The 26,317-nt window shown below is 34.2% G+C and overlaps 1 protein-coding gene across 3 annotated transcripts in view; it reads right to left on the bottom strand.

Annotated features, from left to right (window-relative positions):
- The window catches only part of LOC106663555 (acetylcholine receptor subunit alpha-like), a 110,857-nt gene that overhangs the window by 6,191 nt on the left and 78,349 nt on the right, over window positions 1-26,317 (bottom strand). For 2 of the 3 annotated variants that reach the window (XM_024229826.1, XM_024229825.1), the window contains exons 5-8: window positions 12,687-12,867; window positions 7,485-7,600; window positions 1,626-1,794; window positions 1,374-1,510 (exon numbers count right to left, since the gene is read on the bottom strand). In XM_024229826.1, coding sequence (XP_024085594.1) covers window positions 1,374-1,510; window positions 1,626-1,794; window positions 7,485-7,600; window positions 12,687-12,867 — 603 coding nt within the window. Of the gene's footprint in view, window positions 1-1,373; window positions 1,511-1,625; window positions 1,795-7,484; window positions 7,601-12,147; window positions 12,329-12,686; window positions 12,868-26,317 lie in introns of all 3 variants that reach the window. The other variant, XM_024229827.1, reaches the window with a different exon arrangement.

Genomic DNA, 26,317 nt, shown 5'->3' with positions numbered 1-26,317 from the left:
TATATATATGTTTATATTTCTGTTTGTAATTCCTTTCTCCCTTCATCCTTCTATCTCGTTCTTTCTTTTTTAAATTCTCATTCACTCTGCTTCGTTCTTCTCTTACACTCTACTGTTCATCTATTCTTTTTCTATTATTCTCTCACTCCCTCTCACATTTCCTCATTTTTTGTTTTTCTTCTACTTTTTTCTTTTGTTTTATCTTCCTTATTCAATGTCATTATCTTTTTCCTATCTCGTTATTTTTCTTTATCACTCATTTTCACTCCCTCTGCCTCTCTTTGTATTTATTTATTTCTCTTTTTCTTTCGAACTCTGTCAATCTCTCTCGTCTGTTTGTATACATTGTTTTTAGTTTCTTTTTCTCCATCCATCTACCTTTTTTTTACCTCTCTTTCTTTTTTACGCTCTTTCATTCCGATTGTGTCCTCTATCACCCTCTACAGTTCATTTATAATTTTTCTGTAACTCTCTCACCCCCTCTCACCTATTTTTTTTATCTTTCTTTCTCTCCTCCACACACTTTCTCTCTTTCTACCTTCTCTCTCTATCTCTCTCTCTCTCTTTCCCTCCTCTTTATCTATTTATATATATCTGTCAGCCTTTGTATTTCCCTCTCCCCCTTCTGTAACCCCCCTCCACCTACTGTCACCCACCGCTATCTCGCCCCCTCTACTTTTTATCTCAACAATCATTTCTCTCTCTCTCTCTCTCTCTCTCTCTCTCTCTCTCTCTCTCTCTCTCTCTCTCTCTCTCTCTCTCTCTCTCTCTCTCTCTCTCTCTCTGAAAAAAATCAGAATCAATAGTCTGAAGTACTATCATTACGTAGCAATACAAATTTTATTATTCCTCATTTAGCTACTCATTTTTAGCAAATAATTTTTTGTGCGTTTTTTTACGTGTGTTTGTTTTTTTGTTTTTTTTAAGCGAATGTTCAGGATTTATTCAGACTACTCTGAGTCAAAAACCTCCAAAACCTCGAAACGAATAGAGTGAACCCAATTGCTATTACGAGCAGTCATCCTTCTCCAATTTTGCGGAAATGGAGTCCTTTAGGCGGAGAGACGTGTAACTCTTTATTTCATTGCTTTCTCGTCCCCAGCGGGCATCATCCGTTGAGGCAGAGACCCACCCCCGAAAAACCGCCCTTCGCCCCCTGGGGAATTTCTTTGTTTAATGATGGTCGAAAGATCCATCTGAATATCCATCTCCCTGGACACAGTTCAGAAAATAAAGTTTACAACGGCATTCAGCACGTGTAGTTTAATTATGACGAAGAACACAGCTAAAAATTATTTGTTTATAAAAATAAACATATACTGCAATATGTATAATAGGATTAAATCGGGAATTATTGTTAAATTTAATTTTACCTTATTGATACGAGGATCATAGCAAATATAAGATATTTTCCAAGCAGAGGAACTACTAGAGACGTGGGCGGAATAATTTCAACTACCAGAAGGAAGAACACGTGGAGACTAATAAGAATCGATATCGACAGAGTAACCTGTTAAAAAAAATAAATAATTTACATAAATTGGCATTTGTTTTTATAAATGTATATTATTTTCAATTTTTTTATAATATGATCAATATTCATTTGGCTCAAAGGAGCAAATTACTTTTTCTCCGCTGTCAGATGGCAGGTAAAAGGTGAGCACGGTTAAAAATGATATCCCCATGCATGGGATTATGATGTTCACCGTGTAGAAAAGAGTCTTTCTTCTCATCGTTATGTTGAACGTTATGTCCAAATATGGTTCATCGCAGCAAGTATAAAACCTCTCGTTCCTGGAATGTACAGATGTACAGGTTAAAACAAATATATTATTTTGTATTTTTTAATTAATTTTTTCCCCAAACGAAGTTCAAAATTAAATTAAAACAAATTAAATTGATACTGCCAAGCTTTCGAACAATGTTAATGTCATAATCAGGGCCTAAATTAATTACAAATTATGAAAACATATTTGTATTGATTCAACAATCTACACTACGCTGATGGGCATAATTAACTATACGTTCATAAATTTTAATATATCAAGGTTTATTCATATTTTCCACACCAAAAATAGGTTTGGTTGTAAAAATAAGCCATTTAAAAAGAAAATGTTTATTATAAATTCTGAAAAAAAGTTTGAGCAAAGAACAAAAAATCTAAAACAAATAAATATGTGTATTTCAACTTCTGGCCCGAATCAAGTACGTTAAGCTGGGATCACAGTTACCCGATGCAACGCTATGCGACGCTACCCGATGTCTTGCCACGTTTTTGAAGAGTGTGCACATCTATGTGACGCCAAGCGCACGCCACGAATCACACAGCGGGTATCACAAATCAGTATCACAATCGCAACGCCTCTTTTGTTTTAATGCATCATTTTCAGCAAAACCATGTAATAAATTGTTAGTTAAATTTTATGAGCACAACCATGTATTAAATTCTTTGTTAAACTTAATTGTTTTGAATAAAGTTATTCTGGTGTTTCTGTAAATTTTCTTCCTAACCATCGTATTTAAATATTTTTTATAAAACTCATGAATTTTTGATCCCGTTTAATTTCGTTTACATTAAAATAAGCAGTTGTAATTAAAATAACGACAAAATGACATATACTTAGTTTGAAATAAACTACAAAAAATATGAGTGTCCTGTTCTGACGCTCTCCACGAAAACGGTGTAATTTTATGAGCAAATTGATGAAATAAATTTTATCAGCAAAACCGTTTAATAAATTGTTAGTTAAATTCGTTATATCAAAAAATTGTATTCCGGTGTTTTGATCAATTTTCTGCCAAACCAATAACATTAATATTGAAAAAACTAATGAATTTTTGATCTCGCTTAATTTGTTTTATATTAAAATTGTAAATTGTAAAATTGTTGTACTTAATATAACGACAATAATACATGTAGTTTGAATAAAAATATGCACGTCCAGTTCTTTTGTCTTCGACTGTACTCGATGCTACCCGACGAAAATCTGGACAGTGGAGATCACATAGCGTAGAGTAGGGTAGCGTTGCATAGCATCGGGCAGATGTGCACGGGAGTAATACAACCTTATGGAAAATTGTACTTTGGATTTGCGTCGCGTGGTGTGTTCCCAACTTTTAACGCCTTCGCCTTCGTTGGAAAAGATGTTTCGTAAAATCCTCTGTAATTCTTTCTCTTTCGTCAAGAACAGCTGTTTCCAACTCTTCTAGGGAGTTGAGACCTGGGTTTCGCTGTTGAACTTGCCGGTCGGTTCCACATTTGATCTATTGGGTTCAAACCTGTTCGAGCTAGCTTCACCAAGCACACAATTCCAAACTTCTTCGCGTACTCATGCACAATACGTGTTGCTAGGACCAGGCATCAGCAAGAATCATTCACCGATGTGGAACAAATGGCACTACATGTCCTATAAGTATATATTTGAAGTTGGAGATCCTCCTTTAACAACAACCAAGTCGGTAAGGGCGTCCAAGGATATCACATTCCCAGAACATCAATGACCCATCGTGGATGCCACCTGACGAACCACATCGCATAAGGTGTACCATTCTTCTGAGCGTCTCCATATGAAATTACGCCCGATTTACGATATGAGGCCAACCCTCACCTCGTTTTTAAAAAGACCTCGTCCACCAATCTTCCATCGTTCAATCGTCCAATTCGTGACATGCGTCTAACGTTTCTTGCACAAATGGCGATTTGGGAGGCTGAAAAATACTTTTTTCCTTACATCCTATGGACTGACGAATCCAATTTCAACTCTAATGGCATACTAAACCGTTGGAAACAGCTGTTCTTGACGAAAGGGAAAGAATTCAGCAGGATTTTACCAGAAATCTTTTCCAACGAAGGCAAAGGCGTTAAAAGCTGGGAACACACTTACCCGATGCAACGCTATGCGACGCTACCCGACGCAAATCCAAAGTCCAATTTTCCATAAGGTTGTATTACTCCCGTGCACATCTGCCCGATGCCACGCAACGCTACCCTACTCTACGCTACGCGATCCCCACTGTCCAGATTTTCGTCGGGTAGCATCTAGTACAGTCGAAGACAAAAGAACCGGACATTCATATTTTTATTCAAACTACATGTATTATTGTCGTTATATTAATTACAACATACTTATTTTAATATAAACCAAATTAACCGAGATCAAAAATTCATTAGTTTTTATTTAAAAAATAATTAATTTTAATAGTTAGGCAGAAAATTTATCAAAACACCAGAATAATTTTATTTAAAACAATTAACTTTAACCAAGAATTTATTACATGGTTGTGCTCATAAAATTTAACTAACAATTTATTACATCGTTTTGCTCAAAATAATGCATTAAGAACAAAAGAGGCGTTGCGTTTATGACATTGATTTGTGTTACCCACTGTGTGACTGTACGTGGCGTGCTCTTGGCATCGCATAGATTTGCACACCCTATGTTCGAAGAGAAAAATCCGAGAATGCGTCTTCATCTCGTCATCATCAGGTGGTTCACAGTATCACACGTTTGGTGTGGACTTCTCGGAAATAAATTAATTTTGCCTTATTTCTACGAACGCCTGTCATAATCACCCGAAGTCCGGGTCAAGATGAGAGAGATACGGCTTAAAATTTTAAGTCCGGAAAACATCTTTAATTTTATTTTTGGAAAAACCTAACACCCTTCCAACATTTCGGAGCGAGCAATTTGGATTTTCGCGAATATAGAGTAAAATATTCAGCTCATCATCAATATTTCGCATTCGGGTTCTTTTTGCCATTTTGGACCAATTTAAAATCCGATGTTTTCAGCCTAAAAAAGCTTAAAAAACCTTTAAAATGATTTGTCAGTATAGGGGTTGTATTTGAAATTTTGAAGTTGAACTGGGCCAGAGTAACACATTAAACATGTAATTTTTTTTCAGGAACTTCTAAAAAGGACACCCTGTAAACTTCTTGCTATTTCGAGGTGAAATCTGATTTGAAGATCTGTGTGGCAAGGTTGATACGATATATTGGGCTACGATGGTCCGAAGGATTGGGTCAGGAGTGGGAAGGAGGAATGGGTTCTTCGGAAATTGGAACCCTCGTTGAACCCTACAGTTCAATTCGGTCCAGGTTATAGTAAAAATATGTAAATGTTTAATTATTGACAAATATGTAGAAGAAAATCAAAAGAAGTGTTTTACCCCGTATATAGGGTACATACATCCATTTCAATTAGTGCAAGATCAGAAATTCCGGACAGAACATACAGGACTGAGTCGGCCTTCAAGAAAATTTGAGATCGCCTGTAAAAAAACTTAAAAATGTGAATTTGTAGACATATTTAAGATTATATATGCAGGGTTCCAATCTTTCAACATATATTGATATTTGGCAATATTGTATGTTAATAATTACTTATAATTTTATGTAGATGTATGTTTTCACCGTCCAAAATGTATGCTGGCCATGTGCTCCATAATCTTAAATCCAAAACGTTTGTACAATAGTTTTCCATGTTAATAGTTTTCTTCATCCTTGGGAAAGTATGTATATCCTGACATTACATTAATTCTTAATTGTAGGTTACTGTGTATTTATTTGAGTTTGTAATAAAATAGGCGCTGATGATGGCACTATAAGGTGCCGAAAGCTCGGGGAACCCAGCATTTAGTCTTTGCTTCACCTGTCTAATGACCTCTACGAAAATTGTAACCCTACATAGATTATCTGCAGGTCGATAATATATTGTTGGTCGTTGTTTTGCCTTCATGATGACCTTAAAATAGGTCGAAAGCTTGGCAGTAACACTGATTTTGCTTTTTTTCATCGTGATCATACCTTGATCCAGAGTATTGGTGAACCACTTTTTTAATAGGTTCTCATAAAACAGATTTATGGGATTTGAAAAATCAAATACATCTTAAAAGGCAACACTAAATTTGCTTTTTTTTCTTCATGACCCTATTTGATTCAGAGTATTCGTCAACCTCTTTTTTAACAGATTTGTTATTTTTTGATGAATTCCAAAAGTGAAATTCCGGTTCGAACGATTAAACTATGTTTAATTTCGGATTTAGTCTGCAAAACGAATTTAATCTAATGAATTTTTTTAATAGGTTCTCATAAAAAAAGACTTTTATGGGATTTAAAAACTCAAATACATCTTAAAAAGCAACACTAAATTTGCTTTTTTTCTTCATGACCATACGTTGATCCAGATTATTCGAGAACCTCTTTTTTTACAGATTTGTTATTTTTTTATGAATTACAAAAAAATAAAATTCCTGTTCGAACGATTAAACTATGTTTGAATTTCGGGTTTAGTCTGCAAAACGAATTTAAACTAATTAATTTTTTTTAATAGGTTCTCATAAAAAAGACTTTTATGGGATCTGAAAACTCAAATACATCTTAAAAGACAACACTAAATTTGTTTTTTGTTTTTTCGTTTTTTTTCATGACCATACGTTGATCCAGAGTATTCGTGAACCTCTTTTTTTACAGATTTGTTATTTTTTGACGAATTACAAAAGTAAAATTCAGGTTCGAACGATTAAACTATGTTTGAATTTCGAATTAAGTCTGCAAAACGAATTTAAACTAATTAATTTTTTTTAATAGGTTCTCATAAAAAGTACTTTTATGGGATTTGAAAACTCAAATACATCTTAAAAGACAACACTAAATGTTTTTTTCTTCATGACCATACGTTGATCCAGAGTATTCGTGAATCTCTTTTTTTACAGATTTGTTATTTTTTGATGAATTACAAAAGTGAAATTCCGTTTCGAAAGATTAAACTATGTTTGAATTTCGGATTTAGTCTGCAAAACGAATTTAAAATAATTAATTTTTTTATTAGGCTCTCATAAAAAAAGACTTTTATGGGTTTTGAAAACTCAAATACATCTTAAAAGGCAACACTAAATTTGCTTTTTTTCTTCAATACGTTGATCAGAGTATTCGTGAATCTATTTTTTTACAGATTTGTTATTTTTTGATGAATTACAAAAGTAAAATTCCGGTTCGAACGATTAAACTATGTTTGAATTTCGGATTAAGTCTGCAAAACGAATTTAAACTAATTAATTTTTTTTAATAGGTTCTCGTAAAAAGGACTTTTATGGGTTTTGAAAACTCAAATACACCTTAAAAGGCAAATATAACTGAACTGAATTCACGAGTCTAAAGTTTACCCATATTACGAACCTTAGTGTATTCCAAATGTTTCCAAGGAAGTTTCAAAGCTTTGTGAACTCAAACGAAGGGGGAAGAGGTGAAATCTAAAGGCTCTAAAGGTGTTTGGACTTGTGCCCCTTTTTAGGCATTAGGAGGGGAGTCATAATGGTAATTTATAGGCACGCTGAGGATGGGGTGACAAAAGCGAATAAAATTATCCCTATTGTACTCCAGTCGGATTATATTGTAAACGATGTAATTTATAAACTTGTAATTTTTTTATAAATTTACACCGATTAAAATTAATAATATTAAATATTTGAAGCTTAAATCTTACCGGACAGCTGGAACTTCCAAGATATCCCATTCCACAGACATGTAAAATTCTGAAAGATCGACACCGACCTCCACGACGTTTGAGCCTTGTTTCTCGTCCATATGGCGCAAATCCACCTGAATTCAATATAGTTTCACAACTTGAGGGGAGTTGACATATCCACATGAAAGTACATTCTTATTTTACATGTTTGTCTCTTTTTGTTTAACATTACCCCTTTCGTTTCTTTTCGCCTCTTTCCTGACTGATAATCGCATTTTCCACCAATTTAGAATAATTACAGATCATTGGGCACTCTATTCAGCGGGAGTGTTTTGTTATGTTATGGATGAGTAAATATGTTTGATTAGTTAGATTAGTTAGGAAAATCTTATTTAAATCGATTTACGACCATGCGGCCAAAAGAAAGTGACATTTAATGCTGTAACTTTATTAGGAAAGGGTGGAGAGATTATTTACAAGTGATATTATGAAATTATTTACAAGGAGTGTGAAGCAAAGGAAAACAGAATAAAATAATTAAAAGTAATTAAACATCCAGAAGCGAATCTGCAGGGCGATAAAAGTACCTTTATATTACAAAAATTTCAAATTTATAAAAATAAAAAAAGATCAATTTAATTTAAAAAAAGTAAATAATAATACAATATTATGAAAGTTGGAATTGTATAATAAAATATTTCCCTGCAGAAAATATAAATATTTATTAATTTAACCCTAGAAAAAATTATGAAAATCCATGACATTTTTAAAGCAGAAAAATCTGTAAAAAAGGTCTTAGTATTAAACCAAAATAAAAATATATTCATAAACAAAACCAGCAGTTCAATAATTATTTATATGATTACTTTTAACAAAACAGTTTATCTTGGGGTATTTTTTAAAGCTATTTAAAATGCGACTATTTTAGCCTTTATTTCTCGACTTGAAAACAGAGGTAAGCAAAGCTTTGACCAGATTTTTACACCAGCCAAATTAATCACATTATAACAATAATTTATCATTTTCAGAATGGTGAAATGGTTCGCCAAATTGCAACGGACAATTTATGTACAGTTAATGTTCATCACAATTTGACGATTTACTTTTCATTTATTTAACAAGTATTTAATTACATTGCTTAAAATATAAATATACATTATTATATAGAAAGCTAATCAGGTGTTTTATAAATTAAATAGGAAGATATTAAAAATTTAGTGCAACAGTTATATAAAAAAAAACTTTCGACTAAGTCGAAAATTCATGCTGCGTGCGACACCGAAGCAAACACATCAAATACAGACAAACATTCGATTAATTTTAGAAAACAAATTTAATTTTGTGTACAGTTTAGCTGATAATTTTAATAATAATGACAATTTGGCGTCACAAATAAATAAAGTTTTTGTATTATTTTTTTACATATGTGTATATTGTGTTGAATCTCGGTAAAAAATGTATTTTGGATATTTTAGAATTTTTCAATGCGTTAAAATTCTGGTAAATGTCATGCGCAAAATTAAAAAAAGTAACCGGTTTGCTATAACGTCAATTTAAAAAAAAAAGAAAAAAAAAGCTTGTTACAATAAAGCAATCGTCTACACTACAATCAAATAGTCTACTGTGACGTTTTGGGAAGGTAATCATTGGTGATATATTTACAAAGATATGGTGATTTTGAAAAAAAACTTAGCGTTTAAAGACAAGCCCAAGATCATTTTGATTTATATTTGGCCATTTCTTGAAGAACTCTGTCAGAAATATGTTCACTGTTTTTTTAAACAAATCGTTGAATGGAGCCGATTGTCATTCCCAATAATTATGTTAAGTGTGGTAAGTGTTTAAGGTCGTGGATGGGAAATGTGAAGATTTTGGTTAATTTAATAAAAAGCACCAGATATTAACATATTTAATAAGAAAAACTAAACAGTATGAAACATACATTAATTTACCTTCTTTAAATTATATTTTACAAAATTACAGATTGAACCGCTAAGCGTGATAAAATTCAATGTTAATTCGTCTAAATCTAATTAAAGAATAACTCATCCTCACATTTTTTTATGAATGACATGAATACTTACACACGTACTTACGCACAAACATAAAACAACTTCCTCTCCAGCATAAGAAACTATCATACAAATAAATTTTCACAATACTATCATACAAATAATGTAATTATTATTGTAGAAATTGCTTCAATGGTTTCCTCATAGTTAAAGAGAAAGATTATTAGGCTAAATATGAGAGTATGTTTTAAATTGCAGCTATTTTTGAGTCTTGCTCTGTTATTGACTCTCTACTTTTATATCTACACTATGTCGATATTCAAAAAATTTTCGTTTGTAATTCAGGTTGTCAGTACACAACACACACAAAACATAAAATACCAATACATCGCCGCATACATTGAAGTCTGGTAACATTCTCTCCCCCGACGTGCTCGATATTCGTCTATTGATGATATGCCTGTCCATTCACGCTAATAAATGATATCGCACATTCATTCATACGACCCTAGAGTAATCGATAAATCCTGTAGGGCATTTGAGACTATTCACGCAAATAAATACATTCGTTCTAATAAATAATACATAGGACATACATGAAGGAACAATTAAAAATATTTATGGCCCTGAGATATTGGATGAGTGAACTAGGCCGCCGTGCCTCAAGGCAGTAATATTTTAAAAACAGGCTTAAATTTTTCAGTTTTAGGTTTCTTAAGATCATTAGATGAACGTTTTAAAGTAAAATTTAAAATGACCTAATTAAAAAAAAATTGTTTTATTTTAAAAGTAAACTATATTGTTTTCTCATAATAAATATGAGAAATACTAACTTTATAATTATTTTTATCAGCTTATGTTTAATTATATAAATAATCAATGAATTAAATATAATTTTTTCGAAATGAAAAATTTATGTCACAAGCGAGATTCGAACCCACGACTTTCGGCTAAATACGCCGCTGCTCTACCGTGACTTCTATCGCCCAAGCCAGAAACTTCTCATTTCGACTCCCCGATTTTATTTCAAACGTAAGCAAATCGCGGCTTCGTATAGAAACACTTTTTATTAACGATTGTACTACAATAGCGGAATGTGTACGATTCACAGGTGTGATTCAAGATTAATATTAACTTTTTAATTATTTTTATCAACTTATGCTTAATTATATAAATACTCAATTAATTAAACACAGTCGATCGAAGTCACAGTAGCTCAAGTGGCAGAGCAGCGGCGTATTTAGCCGAAAGTCGCGGGTTCGATCCCGCCTGTGACACAATTTTTTCATTTCGAAAAAATTGTGTTTAACTAATTGAGTAAATGTGAGAAATATTAACTTTTCTGTAAAAATATATAAAAAAATTAACAAAAGAGAAAAGGTTAAAAATCAATGCTAAACCTCTTTATAATTCCATACGATAATTTGTTTTGTACAGAAGAATAGTAAAATTATACAAATTTAAAAATTATAACAAAAAGTTTTTACAAATGTAATCGTTTATTATTTTTGGTATTTTCTGTTAATCTTTTTCTAGTGCATGCTAATTTTAAAAAAATATAGGTTAGAAAACGATGCTTTATAGATCGGACAAGGAAATGTTGAATTTCGCTCGTACTCCGTGGAAATATCGAATAAATTTGTTTAAAATTTGATATTAGTTTGTTGGTAAATAATCTGAATTATCAGACAAGCAGCTTTTTTTCCTATTTCATGTAAGTGGAAGGCGTCATACATGCTTTAATATATTTACAGTGTGTTTCAATTAGAATTTGCATATTTACAAGCCTAGTGATGTACAAAACCTCTCCAATACTGAAGAGTAGTTACGGCATGCATTATTATCATTAACGAATGCTTGGTAACACAGACCACACTAACATATTTCACTTACTAGAGTGAACATTAAATGTAAAGCAAATAAATAATGTGGCAGCTCGTGCGCAATCAATAGTTCAATTTATTACTTTTGTGTATGTACAACAATCCATTTATACATTACCGACATCGTTAATAAATCTCGTCATCTCCCTACAGATTATTTAAGTAAAAGCGCCAATGATTTACCTTTCCCAATATAGTTACAGCATCTACGAATAACACATAACACTTATACATGAAGCTCCTCTAGAGAGATCTCAATTATTTTTTCATTGTTATTATGGTATATGTAGTTTGTGTGTTTGTCTGAGACCAATCAACACGATATAATATGAGATTGTGTGGTCGGATCCAGTGTTGAATGGCATTGTGTTGTATGGGTTACAGCTAGGCAAATTCTCTAAGTCAAACGCCATCGGATAACACTTGAGAACAGTTGCAGTGAATGGGAAACCCGGTGGGAAAAGGTCCAAGCGAAGCCGCCCACAGACAACGTTCATGCTCAACCGGCAGATGTGGGAAGCTCAGCATGGAGACCCTCACTCGTTCACAACTGGGAGAAAAAAACACTAAATATAAATTAAAATAAAATAAACGAAAAAAATAAACCAAACAACATGCTTCCAACATGAACAACATATAATTGTAAAATTCTCGGTTGTGCCGATACTGTTATTGTCAACAGACATAAAGGGCTATAAGACCCCTGTAAACAACATTCATGCTGCCCAGTTGCGAACTGTCACCATTCGTGGGGAGGGATAGCGAGGCTGGGGTCATAGGAGTCACCTTGAAACCGTCATACGTCCAACTGCCTAGCTTCAAAACACACGTTTGGACGTCGTACGGGAAATATTCGACGTCAATGGCACACGAGGACTTATAGACGGCCGGAGGCTGCCATACGACAAGGCCGTTAAAGTATACAGTGGCTTTGGTCATGAGCGTCACCTCGTAGTTGCCGTCAGCGCTGAAACAATACCTGGCTAATTGGGTCCTTGCCTATCCACATAAAATACATATTTTTTGGGCCAAGCCCTGGTCCGACTTGTCGCTTAAGAGGATTAAATCGGTAACAACCTATCTAATCCTCCGTGCTTGATATACAATTACAATAGATACCTCCATTCCACAATTTCTAAAAAAAAATTACCTTTGCTCTATATCATTTCTTTTCTTTCCTTTAAAAAAACAAATCATTACGTTTTGCGTCATCTGCCACGAAAGAAAATATGGAGAAATGGAGATAATTTGTCAGCTGAAATATTTTCTAAGTCTGTCACTCGCTCACACACGATTTTGGGTAGTTTGGACCCAACCGGACGTACCTTAAACCCGTCGTAGGTCCAACTACCGAACTTAAGGACGCAGGTCTGTTCGTCGAACGGGAAGTATTCCACGTCGATCTCACAGGACGACTTGTAGATGGCGGGTGGCTTCCACTCGACCAGTCCCTGATGGTAGATGGTAGCCTTTGTTGCCAACGTCACTTCAAAGTTACCGTCAGCGCTGGAAAAATTGACTCAAACCAAACACACATAACGTACGCACCTTGCATTCACTCTCGTTTCACCAATTGGTCAATCCTTTCAATTCATGGTGTATATTCATTTTACGTGTATAATTAAATAAAACGTTTAAAAGAAAACCAAAATAAAAACGTTTTCAAATTTTCAAAATAATACACAAATACATCATTAAACTATCATGTAGACAGAATAAGATTTTTAAATTATTATTGTGAGCCTTATTAAAAATAATATGATAGAAAGTTGATTGTGATTTGGATTAAATTTATTTTAAAAATAGTTCACACCTAGTTAAAATAGAAAAAAAAAAACAGAAAAATATATGCTTATTGCTTCAAAGCAGGGAAGAGGTATAGCATAACAATGGGGAGCATGCTTGAAATATGTTAGAAAGGGCATCTGCTCAGCTAACATGTTATTATTATTATTTTTTTATTTATTGTTTTACGAGGGTTCGCAACAGCAGAGGTTAAATCAACCTTCGGGGTGCCGGTGTTTTGGAATAAAATCCCATTGTAAGTATGTCATATGTCGGGTTTGAATGCAGGGCCCCTGGATTCGAACCCGGGACCTTTACCTTGATGAGCGCCGTGTCAACGCCAAACCGTTGCGGCAACCGATGCCCCCATTATTATTATTATTTTAACGATATTTTCTTATTTTTTTCAATATTGGCTAGAGTATGCCATGCTAATAATTAATAATAATTTTTTTTTGCGAGGAAGAGTCCGTCAAGAAAATTCCAGGGGCGGAATCGAACCCATAGCTAAACTGACTAAATTCTACTAACCGAGAATGATAATAATTATTTCTATAAATAAATACTCATTTCACAATACAACAAATTCAACAAAATTTCCTGAGTGGTTTAGAGTATTTCACGCATTTTCAGCTAAAAAAATAAAGAAAAATATATTTTATTTTAATTAATATTTTATGTCGAAACTATTCGTGAAATAATATTTCTATAAATTTATTGTATCTATGAATATTTGGTAAACATTATTTCAAAATTATTCTTGTTATGTAGTAAGGTCGTGGTGGTGATGAAAAAGTGTCACGAGGGGGATTCGAACCCACTATCTTCGGCTCAATACGCCGCTGCTCTAGCCACTTGAGCTATCGTGACTTCGATCCATTCGGACACCAACTCTCCATATCAACCTACAACCTTACGAATTTTCCCTCTTTTTCATCTCAATCAGGACTTTACATAACAAGAATAATTAATTAAAAGAAGTAATTTGGTCAATTAGACCACTAAACATAATGGATTCTTTCAAAACTTACTGATTATTTTGATACTTTAATTTTTATTTAAGGAATAAATTATTGTATAAAAACTAAAACCCCCTCAAAGATTGTGTCGTCCATGGATGCCGAGCCATATGGCGTATTAGATCGTCCATAATAACATCGATTTTTTTTCATGGTTATTTACAACCATGGTTGTTTTATAAGTGTGATGAATGCAGATATCCAAGAATATGATGCTTTCTTCAGTGTATCCATGATTTCTATGCTGTAGACTGTGGAGGATTTTATGACCTATACGAGATACTTTTGTATATACAATTTGCAGATCTTCATAAAGTGTTGACACTTTCAGCAGGGTGTCTTCTCATCGAAAAATAAATTTGTTTGATATTCGTTGAGCAATTTTACAAAAGTTATGAAAAGAGTGCTCATTGACATTTCTTGAAATTTCATTACATCAACATTCCAAAAGTAATTGAAACAGGTCTATATGGCCGTGGGTTTGATTCCCGCCTCCCCTGGCCTTTTTCATCCGTCCCTTCTCTCGTGCAAAAAATATGATATACAAACATACAAGTGTGTCCTGGCTAATAAAGGAAAAAATATTAGTCAACCTGAAAAAGCATGTTATTTGATAAGACAGTATCACTCATCACCACAATTTATCATGCGCAAATAATTCTTTTGTCAATTTATAAATAAATTACAACTTTAGATGAGTTCACTAAACATTTCTGTCTTCGGCTTGTATAAATCATATTCAAATAATGCTAGAAATTTTTTTACGAATCAATTAAAAAGCTATGATGTTTTCTGCTTCGATCAATTTGCACTAGCTTTCTGATTTTCAATCATGGCGACTAAAAATTGGGATTTCACGAAAATGGGGAAGTACGGACATCAATATTCATCCAGGAAACCATCAAACTCTTATCAGAGGCATATCAGATTTGATTTGAGCACTCCCTCTCTCATATAAAAAACGTAACAACCCCGGGAACACCAATTGGACAGGGAATAAAAGAACACGTCAACAATCTTTACAGAGGGTGAAAAAGGAATTAAGAGGCAGGTGACCAGGCATTGAAATTTCTGTCTAGGAGGTGACCAGTGCCATAATGAGCTTCTGCACCGAAAACCGAAGAAAACGCAGAAAAGAGAAGGCGACATAAATACAAGCCAGTCTGGTGGATCAACACCCTAAACGACTGACTCTATTCAGCCGAGCCGAGGCTCACAATGAGCGGGGTACATAAAAAGAAACCCAGAATCAGTACAATGAAGATATCAGAAAAGCTAAGCGGTATTCGCGGCGGAGATTCTGCAAAGAACTTACAGAAACACCTCACTGTGCCAGCGAACACAACGCCCTCGGCAAGGATAGTACAGGGGGTTAGCTTTCTCACGGACACAGATGAAATCTTTACACAAACAGAAAGCAAAACACTCTCCTTTTTGATTTTTTAACACTCCAAAACAAAAAGATCTACAAAAGGAGAGTGGAAGGAGGTAGAAAGCATAGTTCAACTGAAAGCCATAAGCTGAGCACTTGAGAATATTCGCTTATATAAAGCTCCAGGAGTGAACGTTACCTACCAGTCGGAAACACACTTACCCGACGTTACGCCATGCGACGCTACCCGATGCTACCCGACGCAAATCGAAAGTCCAACTTTCCATAAGATTGTATTACCCCCGTGCACATCTGCCCGACGCCACGCAACGCTACCCTACTTTAAGCCAAACACACACTTACCCGATGTTACGCCATGCGACGCTACCCGATGCTACCCGACGCAAAATAAGGTTGCATTACCCCCGTGCACATCTACCCGATGCTATGCCACGTTAACCTACCCGACGCTCTGCGATCCCCACTGCCCAGATTTTCGTCGGGTCGCATCGAGTAGAGTCGAAGACAAAAGAACCGGACGCTCATATTTTTATTCAAACTACATGTATTATTGTCGTTATATTAATTACAACATACTTATTTTAATATAAACCAAATTAACCGAGATCAAAAATTCATTAGTTTTTATTTTAAAAAAAATTAATTTTAATGGTTTGGTAGAAAATTAATCAAAACACCGGAATACGATTTTTTGATATAATGAATTTAACTAACAATTTATTGTACTCGCTTCGGCGGTACATATACTAAAATTGGAACAATTTATTACACGGTTTTGCTCATAAAATTTAATTAACAATTTATTTCATAGTTTTGCTCGTAAAATTACACCATTTTCTAATGTCGGGTAGCATCAGAACAGGACACTCATATTTTTTGTAGTTTATTTCAAACTAAGTACATGTAATTTTGTCGTTATATTAATTACAACATGTTATTTTAATGTAAACCAAATTAAACGAGATCAAAAATGCATAAGTTTTTATAAACATTGTTTAATTATGATGGTTAGGAGTAACTTTATTTAAAACAATTAAGTTTAACAAACAACTTATGAGATGGTTGTGCTCATAAAATTTAACTAACAATTTATTACAAGATTTTGTTCAAAATAGTGCATTAAGAACAAAAGAGGCGTTGCGTATCATTTTGATAGTGATTATTGTGATACCCGCTGACTGTACGTGACGTGCGCTTAACTTCGCATAAATGTGCACACCCTACCAAAACGTGGCAAGGCATCGCTTATGGTTTTGTTATGCGTTAAATTGTAATATGCCAGAAGTTAAAAAAAGTAAAAGTAATCAACTCTTTCATTCAAAATTTTTTTCTTTGCACTCGAAAAGTACTAACAAATGACACGATTCAATTCGCGTTGACATACCTAACGTATAAACAGCCTGCAACTTTGTAGGATCGGGGATGTATCTATGTGAATGAGAGTATAAGGACGGGTTAGAAATTAACAAAAGAAATGTATTGGTGTGATTTAATTTATGCGTATTTAAGAATAAAAGTACGTGTAAACAAAAAAACTGCTGCTAAATTCATAGCTGCCATGTTGGTTACCTACGCTCTAACGGATAATAATGTGACTACATTTCCAACCTAACATCTAACATTGGTCCTGGCCTGTTGAATCGAGCAATGTTAATTAGTCGATTCTTACAAGTCTACGACATCATTTTTCTCAATATAACAGGACCTAACAGAGTTAACAGGGTTAACACAAAGATCGTGAAAACCGCTAATTTTTCTTTATGAACTGAAACGTTATTCTATTCGTATTACATGATGTAAACAATTAGTCCTACTATGCAATTAAAAATGTTGATTAACGTTATGAAAACAATTGAAAAATGGCAACAAGGAGAGAAAATTCAAAAGGTGGGTTTGAAATGGGAAGTTAGTGTCCGAGTGGATCGAGGTCACGATAGCTCAAGTGGTAGAGCAGCGGCGTATCAAGCCGAATATCGTCGGTTCGAATCCCGCTCGTGCCATTGACTTTTTTATCTCATCTAAAAACCTTAATTGATTGTAATATATTAATAGGTCAAGCGACCACGAAATTAGTGAATTTAATGAATTTAAATGAAGTATACTTCACTAAAGCTCTCCGTTTTCATTCAAAATCCTATCTATGTGAAAAGTACTAACAAATGACACGGGTCAGAAATTAATAACAGAAATGTATTGGTCTGATTTAATTAATGAATATTTAAGAATAAAAATACGTGTTAACAAAAACAGCTGCTAAATTCATGGCTGCCATGTTGGTTACCTACGCTCTAACGGATAGCAATGTGACTACATTTTCGACCTAACATCTAACATTAGCTCTGGCCTGTTAGGTCGAGCAATAATAACTACCCGATTCTTATAAGTCTACGTCTTCATTTTTCTCGATCTAACAAGACCTAACAGCGTTAACAGGGTTAACACAAAGGTCGCGAATACCCCTACCGACTACAAGGCCGACTCGTACAGCCGTATCAGCCTCAAAGCATTCATGCTAAAAACACGAGTAAGACTGGTAAGAGAATCATATTAGAGAGAAAACACTGAAGAATAAACCTATCAGTGATCATGTGAATATTAACCATGGAGATTATGAAAAGATGCTGGTTGACCTGTGTAAACTAATAACCAAGGAGATAGCAGTTACACTCTTAAACACCGCAACCACAGCGTCTCTATATTAAACAATTATTAACAATTAATTATTAAGAAATGGACTGCAATGGTTGGAAAAGACCTTAAGTAAGAGGATAATTTTATCTTCCTTGGGCTGCCCAACCATCCGGTCTAAAAATGCATAAAGGTCCGTGCATATTTTATTACTATCGTTGGCAAAATTGAAATAAAAATGGAAATCATTACATTATTTGTCTTTTAAGAATCGTTTGGTTTAAAAAAATTGCTTGTCCCAAATTGAATAATCCACGTTAGTATATCATAAACAAAGCTGCGAATCGATATTTCAAAAGTTAATCGATCAGCGGGAAACAACAGAAAACAGATGTGGGACAATTTCACTTGAACTGTTGGTTGTAGGGCGTTTATGCAAAGAGCGTCTGCCGGTTAGTATAAACAAAACGTGAGCCTTTTGTCCCTTCAAAGGGTTCCTTTTTTTCCCATCAGCACATAGCCGGGCAATTAATTGAAGAAGTTTTATAAATTAGGGTGGAATAGACTTGTAATTTTGAAATTTAAAAGGACGGGATAAGCTTTTGCAGCAGGATAGACTTAGAGGAAAATGACGAGATGCCGAATAAAAAAACAAAGACCACCATCCCTTTTTGCCGACAATAACTAGCATATTCTTGAATATATTATTTCTTCTGGTTTGGAAAGATAAACAGTTTTTGCTTCGAAATCGTTAAATTAACAACCTGATAAATACAGGCTGCAACAAAACGGAAGATAGTAGAATTTATTTCCTGGGTTCAGTGTTGACGACAGATTCCTTTTCTTCTCCTACGGCCTAAGCGGGGAACACACTTATCCGATGCAACGCTACGCGATGCTACACGGTGCTACTAGGCGCAAATACAAAGTCCAATTTTCCATAAGATTGTATTACCACCGATTCTATGCAACGCTACCCTACACTAGGCGCTGCGATCCCCGCTGTCCAGATTTTCGTCGGGTAGCATGGAGTACAGTCAAAGACAAAAGTGCCGGACATTCATATTTTTATTAAAACTACATGTATTATTGTCGTTATATTAATTACAACATACTTATTTTAATATAAACCAAATTAACCGAGTTCAAAAGTTCATTAGTTTTTATTATAAAAAAAATTAATTTTAATTGTTTGGTAGAAAATTGATCAAAATACCGGAATACCATTTTTTGATATAATGATTTTAACTAACTATTTTCTACACGGTTTTGCTCATAAAATTTAACTAACAATTTATTTCACGGTTTTGCTCATAAAATTGCACCATTTTCGTCGAGTAGCGTCAGAACAGGACACTTATATTTTTGTAGTTTATTTCGAAATATGTATTCGAAGTTGAGCTCAACATAATGCATTAAAAAAACAAAAGAGGCGTTGCAATTGTGATACCTGCTGTGTGACTGTACGTGGCGTGCGCTTGACGTCACATAGATGTGCACACCATACCAAAACGTCACAAGGCGTCGGGTAGGAACGGGTAGCGTCGCATAGCGTTGCATCAGGTAAATGTTTCCCGCTTAAAAGGACTATTATGGAGTTAACCCTCTTTATTTCCATCACTGAGAAAGTGCACTACCTTTAAAGCTCTAATGTACTTGAATTTCTCCAGGCGATAGTGTCACCTTTTCGAAGAGCTGTATCATTTCCGGGAGAAAGAAATTTAATTTACATTTTAATTTACAGCGATAACCTAATCTATCGATTATTCTGCATATTCTGAATCCGTCAAGCAAGAAGAAGAAGATATTATATTAAAAATTGGTCTTTAAATATTTTATTTTCAAACATAAGTTTATTGAAATCGTTAACACTGAGGGTTGACACTGTAAAGAGTTTGGTTTAAATATTCAAAAACCTCCGAGCCTTTGTGTGTCATTGGACTATATTCTTGTCACATAAATCGTTCAGAATTATTTTACATATTTTCTGATTTCAATGTTAGCATTTCTTTCAACTGAATATTAACGAGATTGTTTTGAATGTATAAAATTCACCCCACTTTTGTATATATACATTTAAAATAACACTGGGGTGTGGAAGGGGATCGATTTTCTCGCCTGGAAACCGTATCGAATGTAAAACGAACCTATCAGAAAACTCGGGAGAGGGAAATATGTGAGACATATTTACGACACGGTCGGACGAGGCATGGCATAATTTCGAAGAGGATGAATCTAAAAGTTTCCGTGGGTGAAGTGTGACGCCACGACCGAGGACCCGTTATCGCTGACATTTGGATGAGTGAATCCATTGAAAGCACAAGTACACTTCGACCGTGCCGTTGTATTATTGTGTCCTCCTCGTTGAACGGCGACGACCCTTGCCGTGACAATATTACATCGCATAGATTTTACACTCTGAAAAGCGTGAACCACGTATTTTATGAATACTAAAATCTCTTTTTATATATACTTCAGAAAAAAATACACTTTGTTAAATGTTTCATATTGCAATTTAAGTACACGTATATAGTACATAAAATTGGGATGCCAGATTTTTCAAGAACCAATTTTATTCACGTGATTTTCATATTTCATGAAAATGTTTAGTATAAAATTTTGACTGTAACTAAAAGTTTATTTTTCTGTTATTTGGTCCAAAACACTTTTTTTTAGAAGTACCAATTATATTTGACCTTAAAGCCGGGAACACACTTACCCGATGGAACACTGCGACGCTACCCGATGCTACCCGACGCAAATCCAAAGTCCAATTTTCCATAAGGTAATGCTATGCCACGCTACCCTACTTTGCGCTAGCGGTCCCCACTGTCTACATTTTTGTCAGGTAGCATCGAGTACAGTCGAACACAAAAGAACCGGAAACTCATATTTTTATTCAAACTACATGTATTAATGTCGTTATAATAATTACAATATATTTATTTTAATATACACCAAATTAACCGAGATCAAAAATTCATTCGTTTTTATTAAAAAAAAGATAATAATAATAATTTTAACGGTTTGGTAGAAAATTGATCAAAATACCGGGATACCATTTTTTCATATAACGATTTTAACAAACAATTTATTTCACGGTTTTGCACATAAAATAATTTAACTAACAATGTATTTCATGATTTTGCTTATACAATTACAAAATTATTGCCGAGCAGCGTCAGAATAGGACACTCATATTTTTTGTAGTTTATTTCAAATTATGCATATGTAATGTTGTCGTTTATTTCAAATTATGCATATGTAATTTTGTCGTTCCATTAATTACAACATTCTTATTTTAATATAAACCAAATTAAACGAGATCAAACATTCATGAGTTTTTATAAAAATTATTTAATTATGATGGTTAGGCAGAACATTGGTCAAAACACCGGAATAACTTTATTTAATACAATTAAATTTACCTAAAAATTTATTACATGATTGTGCTCATAAAATTTAACTAATAATTTATTACATGGTTGCAATAGTGCATTAAGAACAAAAGAGGCGTTGCGGTTGTGATACTGATTTGTGATACACGCTGTGTGACTGTACGTGGCGTGCGCTTGACGTCGCCTAGATGTGCACACCCTACCAAAACGTGACAAAGCGTCGGGTGGCATCGGGTAGCGTCGCATAGCGTGCATCGGGTAAGTGTGTTCCCGCTTGAAGCCGATTTGTATAAAAAAATTAAAAAAATTTCAATCTTGTGTTCGTGTTCTGACAGGAGACAGGTGTCATTAATTTGCTTTTATGCTCTCATTTTCGAGGCAAAATTCGCATAACGTTCACCCATGTAAACTGCTTCAGCTAAGGTCCCAGGTGAGAATTAGTAAAAAATGTCACGAATTTTTAATATTTATATCATAAACAATTTCTTCCATATCAATATTAATAATTCAGCAAAATAAAAAATTATATTGAGATTTGATCTTTCACAAGCAAGCGTGTTACGGTTTTGGCTAATACTCAAACGATTTGTGTGGTGTTTAATGACCGTTAGTTAATGATGATTTGGAGAGCGTGAGGTACGGTCTCATGTGACGTAAGCATTAGGAAAACATTTTCTTTATCGTGCCAACGTTTCGAGCTTTATTGAAATCATCTTCAGATCTCAAAGTATTTGTTTTCTGTGTAGATCTGTCATTATTGTATGTTGTGTTGAGCGTGCCACTACCAAGAATGACACATCTACACAGAACACAAACACATTTGAACCCTGAAAATGATCTCAATAAAGACGTTGGCACGATAAAGAAAATGTTTTTCTAAACCTACGTCATACCAGATCGTACCTCACGATCTCCAAATTACTCAAACGATTATTGAAATTCTCACTTGGTTTTAAAATTTTAAACTTATATTCGGTCAATTCAATTGTCAATCATTTTGACATCAAAACTTAAGTATAGTGACAGTTCGATTTACAAAACTGCCTGGTATTTTCAGTAGGGTTTAACATGTGAATATTGTTCAAAATGTTTAAGAAAAATTTTTATTCTAATTGAATTAATGTTCAACTTTAAAAGAACAGCAAGTTTAAAGTTGAATAGAACGAAAAATAATACGAACTTATAGCCTTTCGTGCTTATTAGAAGTTTTGATTATGTGATTATGTATGTTATGGTTTAATTTTTAGGCAACAGGCAAATGTTTATATATATTCTATAAATAATAACTATCACTTCAACATTTAGAGCATATCGGTTATACTTTCTTGTGGTCGAAGAATTCTTAAGATATAACATTGATCGCAATTTCACTACTCCTTTCATCCTTCAATATACAGCATCAACATTATTACATAATTAAGACTTGAAAATGAATTATTTAAGTTGAAATTGAATAACTTTCATTGGTCCAAAAAGTCAAATTTTGAATTTAAACGATGGAAAAATATTTTAGACACACTTCGACAATTCGTTTAGTACCCCCTCACGAATTTTAATGGTTTAAATTTAAAATCCAATATGAATATATAATTTTTTTTCGGTTCGTATAATATGAAATATAAAACTAAACTGAGGAAGATTAATCCCTTTTTGTTCAACAAGCCAGATGCGAAATGATGTACACAGAATAAAATAAATTATTAATATTCTGGTTTTTTATTTTTTTATTGTACATTTCGCTTATAAAACGTTGTTATTCCCTTTCACACAAGAGGAAAATTAATACGTTTTAAATGCACAACCGTTTCACAATGAAAAAATTGATGTAGAGCATGAGGAAAAGCGAGAAATAACGGGAAAGATAGATAGATAGATAGATAGATAGATAGATAGAGAGAGAGAGAGAGAGAGAGAGGGAGGGAGGGAGGGAGGGAGAGAGGAAGAAATAGAAAAAGATGAGAAATAGCGGGAGGAAAAGCAAGAATGAGAAATTAAATGAGCGAGAGGGAGAGAGAGGAAGAACAAATATAAATAGAAAGAGAAAGAAAAAAGAGAGAGAGAGAGAAAAACAAGATATAATGGGAAAGGGAAAACGAGAAATAACGGGAAAGGTAAAGAGAGGGAGAGAGGAAGAAATAAAAAAGATGAGAAATAGCGGGAGGAAAAGCAAGGATGAGAAATTAAATAAGCGAGAGGGAGAGAGAGAGGAAGAAGAAATATAAAATATAAATAGAAAGAGAAAGAAAAGAGATAGATAGATAGAGAGAGAGAGAGAAACAATATATAATGGGGGTGAGAAAGCGAGAAATAACGGGAAAGATAAAGAGCGAGAGGGGGAGAGAGGAAGAAGAAATATAAATATAAAAAGAAAGAAAGAATGAGAGGGAGAGGGAAAACAAGAAATAATGAGAGAGAGAGAGAATGCGAGAAATAACGAGAAAGAGAAAGAGATTGATTGATTGATTAATGATTTATTTATTAAGATATCTGCAAAAGTTAGGTCTCTAGGACCTTTCTTACACTTAACTATTATAATATTTGTTTATAGTCGCATTATACTATCAGAGAGACAGACAGAGAGAGAGAGAGAGAGAGAGAGAGAGAGAGAGAGAGAGAGAGAGAGAGAGAGAGAGAGAGAGAGTGAAATGTGGAAGAAAAGAAAGATATAAAAATAAAAAGAAGCACAGAAAGAAATAACGGAAATAGCAAGAGAGCAACGAAGAAAGCAAAAGAAGATACTAATAGACCAAAGATTAAGAAGTAAGTTTTGACCCACAAAGCAATCAACTTAGCCAGGCCTGTTTTGACGTCCACTTAAAATTCTACATTGAAGAATGCTCATACTGTAATAGGTATACAAATATTTTATTAATTTTTGAACAAGTTAAACTCACATTTTTGAGATGCCAGATGAAAAAATAAAGTAAATGACTTTAAGTTTAAACAAATGTGCACAGATCCTGTTATCTGCTTAAACAAACTTATAATATTATATCTGTCGTGTAGATACTGAAGTTGTTTTACGGTGAAACAGTGATAAATAAATAAATTCAATTGTTCAACGTATCCCACAGCGAGCAAGTTAACACGGTACATAGGACACGGACAAAGAAAAGAAGAATCGTGTATACTTTGTCGTCAGAATAAATGTTTGAAGGAATCCAACATTGAACGTGAAAATAATTTTCCCGGGTGAGGACAAGGGGCACTCTGTTGCGGAAGATTCCTCAAGAATCGCCCTGGCCCTTTGAATTTACGGCTTTCGCTCCGTGCAACTTCAACAACTTTATCCGCATGACATGCAAAACATCGGAGATGAAACCAGATCTTAAGTTTGGATACCAACTTTGACGAAGCTCGCTTTCCAACTTTGCCACTTCATTGTTGCAGTGAGTTACAAAGGCGAACCCTTGTTGGCCCCCTCGGCTCGTTTGTTACAAATATGAACTTCAAATGTTAATCCGTGTTTTAATTATGTTAAAAGCGAATAAGCAACCTGGGACTGTTCTTTTACAATAACTGGTTTGAGCATAAGAAACAAATTATTATAAAAACTAATTGGGTTTGTAATTAACAATTGTCAATACCTCCGAAAATCATGGTGATTTGACTAATATGCTGCACACAAAACTACACCTAATCACATAAGGAGTCAATAAAAAAAGTATATTGTTCAAAAATTATAATTTTGGACTATTGTTTAATCAAAATGAAAAACAAAAATACTTTTTTAATGATAATATTTGACTAGTTTAGTGTATAACTAATGTTACGTAATGGGTCCGTCTGCACTCGCCGGTTTTGATGTCATTCAAACGTGTTTCACAAAAACTAAATAAATTTGATTTTTGAGTATAGTGTGAAAGGTTATAATCCCATGACTGTATTTATTAGCGTGAATGAGGGCGAGTACGTGAAATCCGCCAAACTACGTTTAGTCTAAGTTTGAATTCTTGGGTATGCATCAGTTAGAGCCTTTTCACCACATGTGGAGGGGAAAATGCAAGTTGAAATCAAGTCGCAGAAGTTCCATCAAACAGGCCGCAAAGCCTCTGACGAGAGAGCAAATTTTTTTCGTCCTTAGAAAAACATAAAGCCAACGAGGTGGTGAAAACTGGCAATAGCACTGGTAGCTAGCCGGCTTGAAAAAAAAATAAATAAAATAAAAGTTGCCAGCTAGCCAGAAAAGTTCGTGCGGATTCAAAATCTTTAATAATTGTCACTATTCAAATTAGTCCCTCCAGCTCAGTTATGTTCTTTTCATAAACTTACAAAAACAAAAAACAAAAATTCAAGTGATTTTCCAGCTGCTGGAATTTGTCAAACTCCCGATTGCGCATATCCATTGCTAGGAAAGGTTAAAGTCAGAGGCGAGGTCTGGAGAGCGTCATAGGACATCCAATTTCATTATCACCTCTGGCTGTATGAAGTCTCGTGATGTTGCGGTGAAAAAATACACCTCTCCTGCTCACGAGGGTTTCTGGGCCGATACTCGTTGCAGTTGGCTTGAGCAAATTTCTGCATTCAGGCCAACTGGCATCCACCACCTGGTTGGCTGGAACGGTTTAGGCATTGACACGGCGTTCATCACTGTAAGGTGAAGGTCCCGGGTTGGAATCCAGCGGCCCTGCATTCCAACCCGACATACTTACAAATAGGCTTTTTCAAAAACACCCACAACCTTGGGGGTTGATATAACTTCTGCTGTTCCTCGCAACCCCCATCCACCAATC

This window comes from Cimex lectularius, unplaced genomic scaffold (assembly GCF_000648675.2).
Source record: "Cimex lectularius strain Harlan isolate CLEC.00 unplaced genomic scaffold, Clec_2.1 scaffold427, whole genome shotgun sequence".
NCBI classification, from domain to species: Eukaryota; Metazoa; Arthropoda; class Insecta; order Hemiptera; family Cimicidae; genus Cimex; species Cimex lectularius.
Note: the sequence above shows the minus strand (reverse complement) of the source record. Positions and strands in the feature narration are given on the sequence as shown.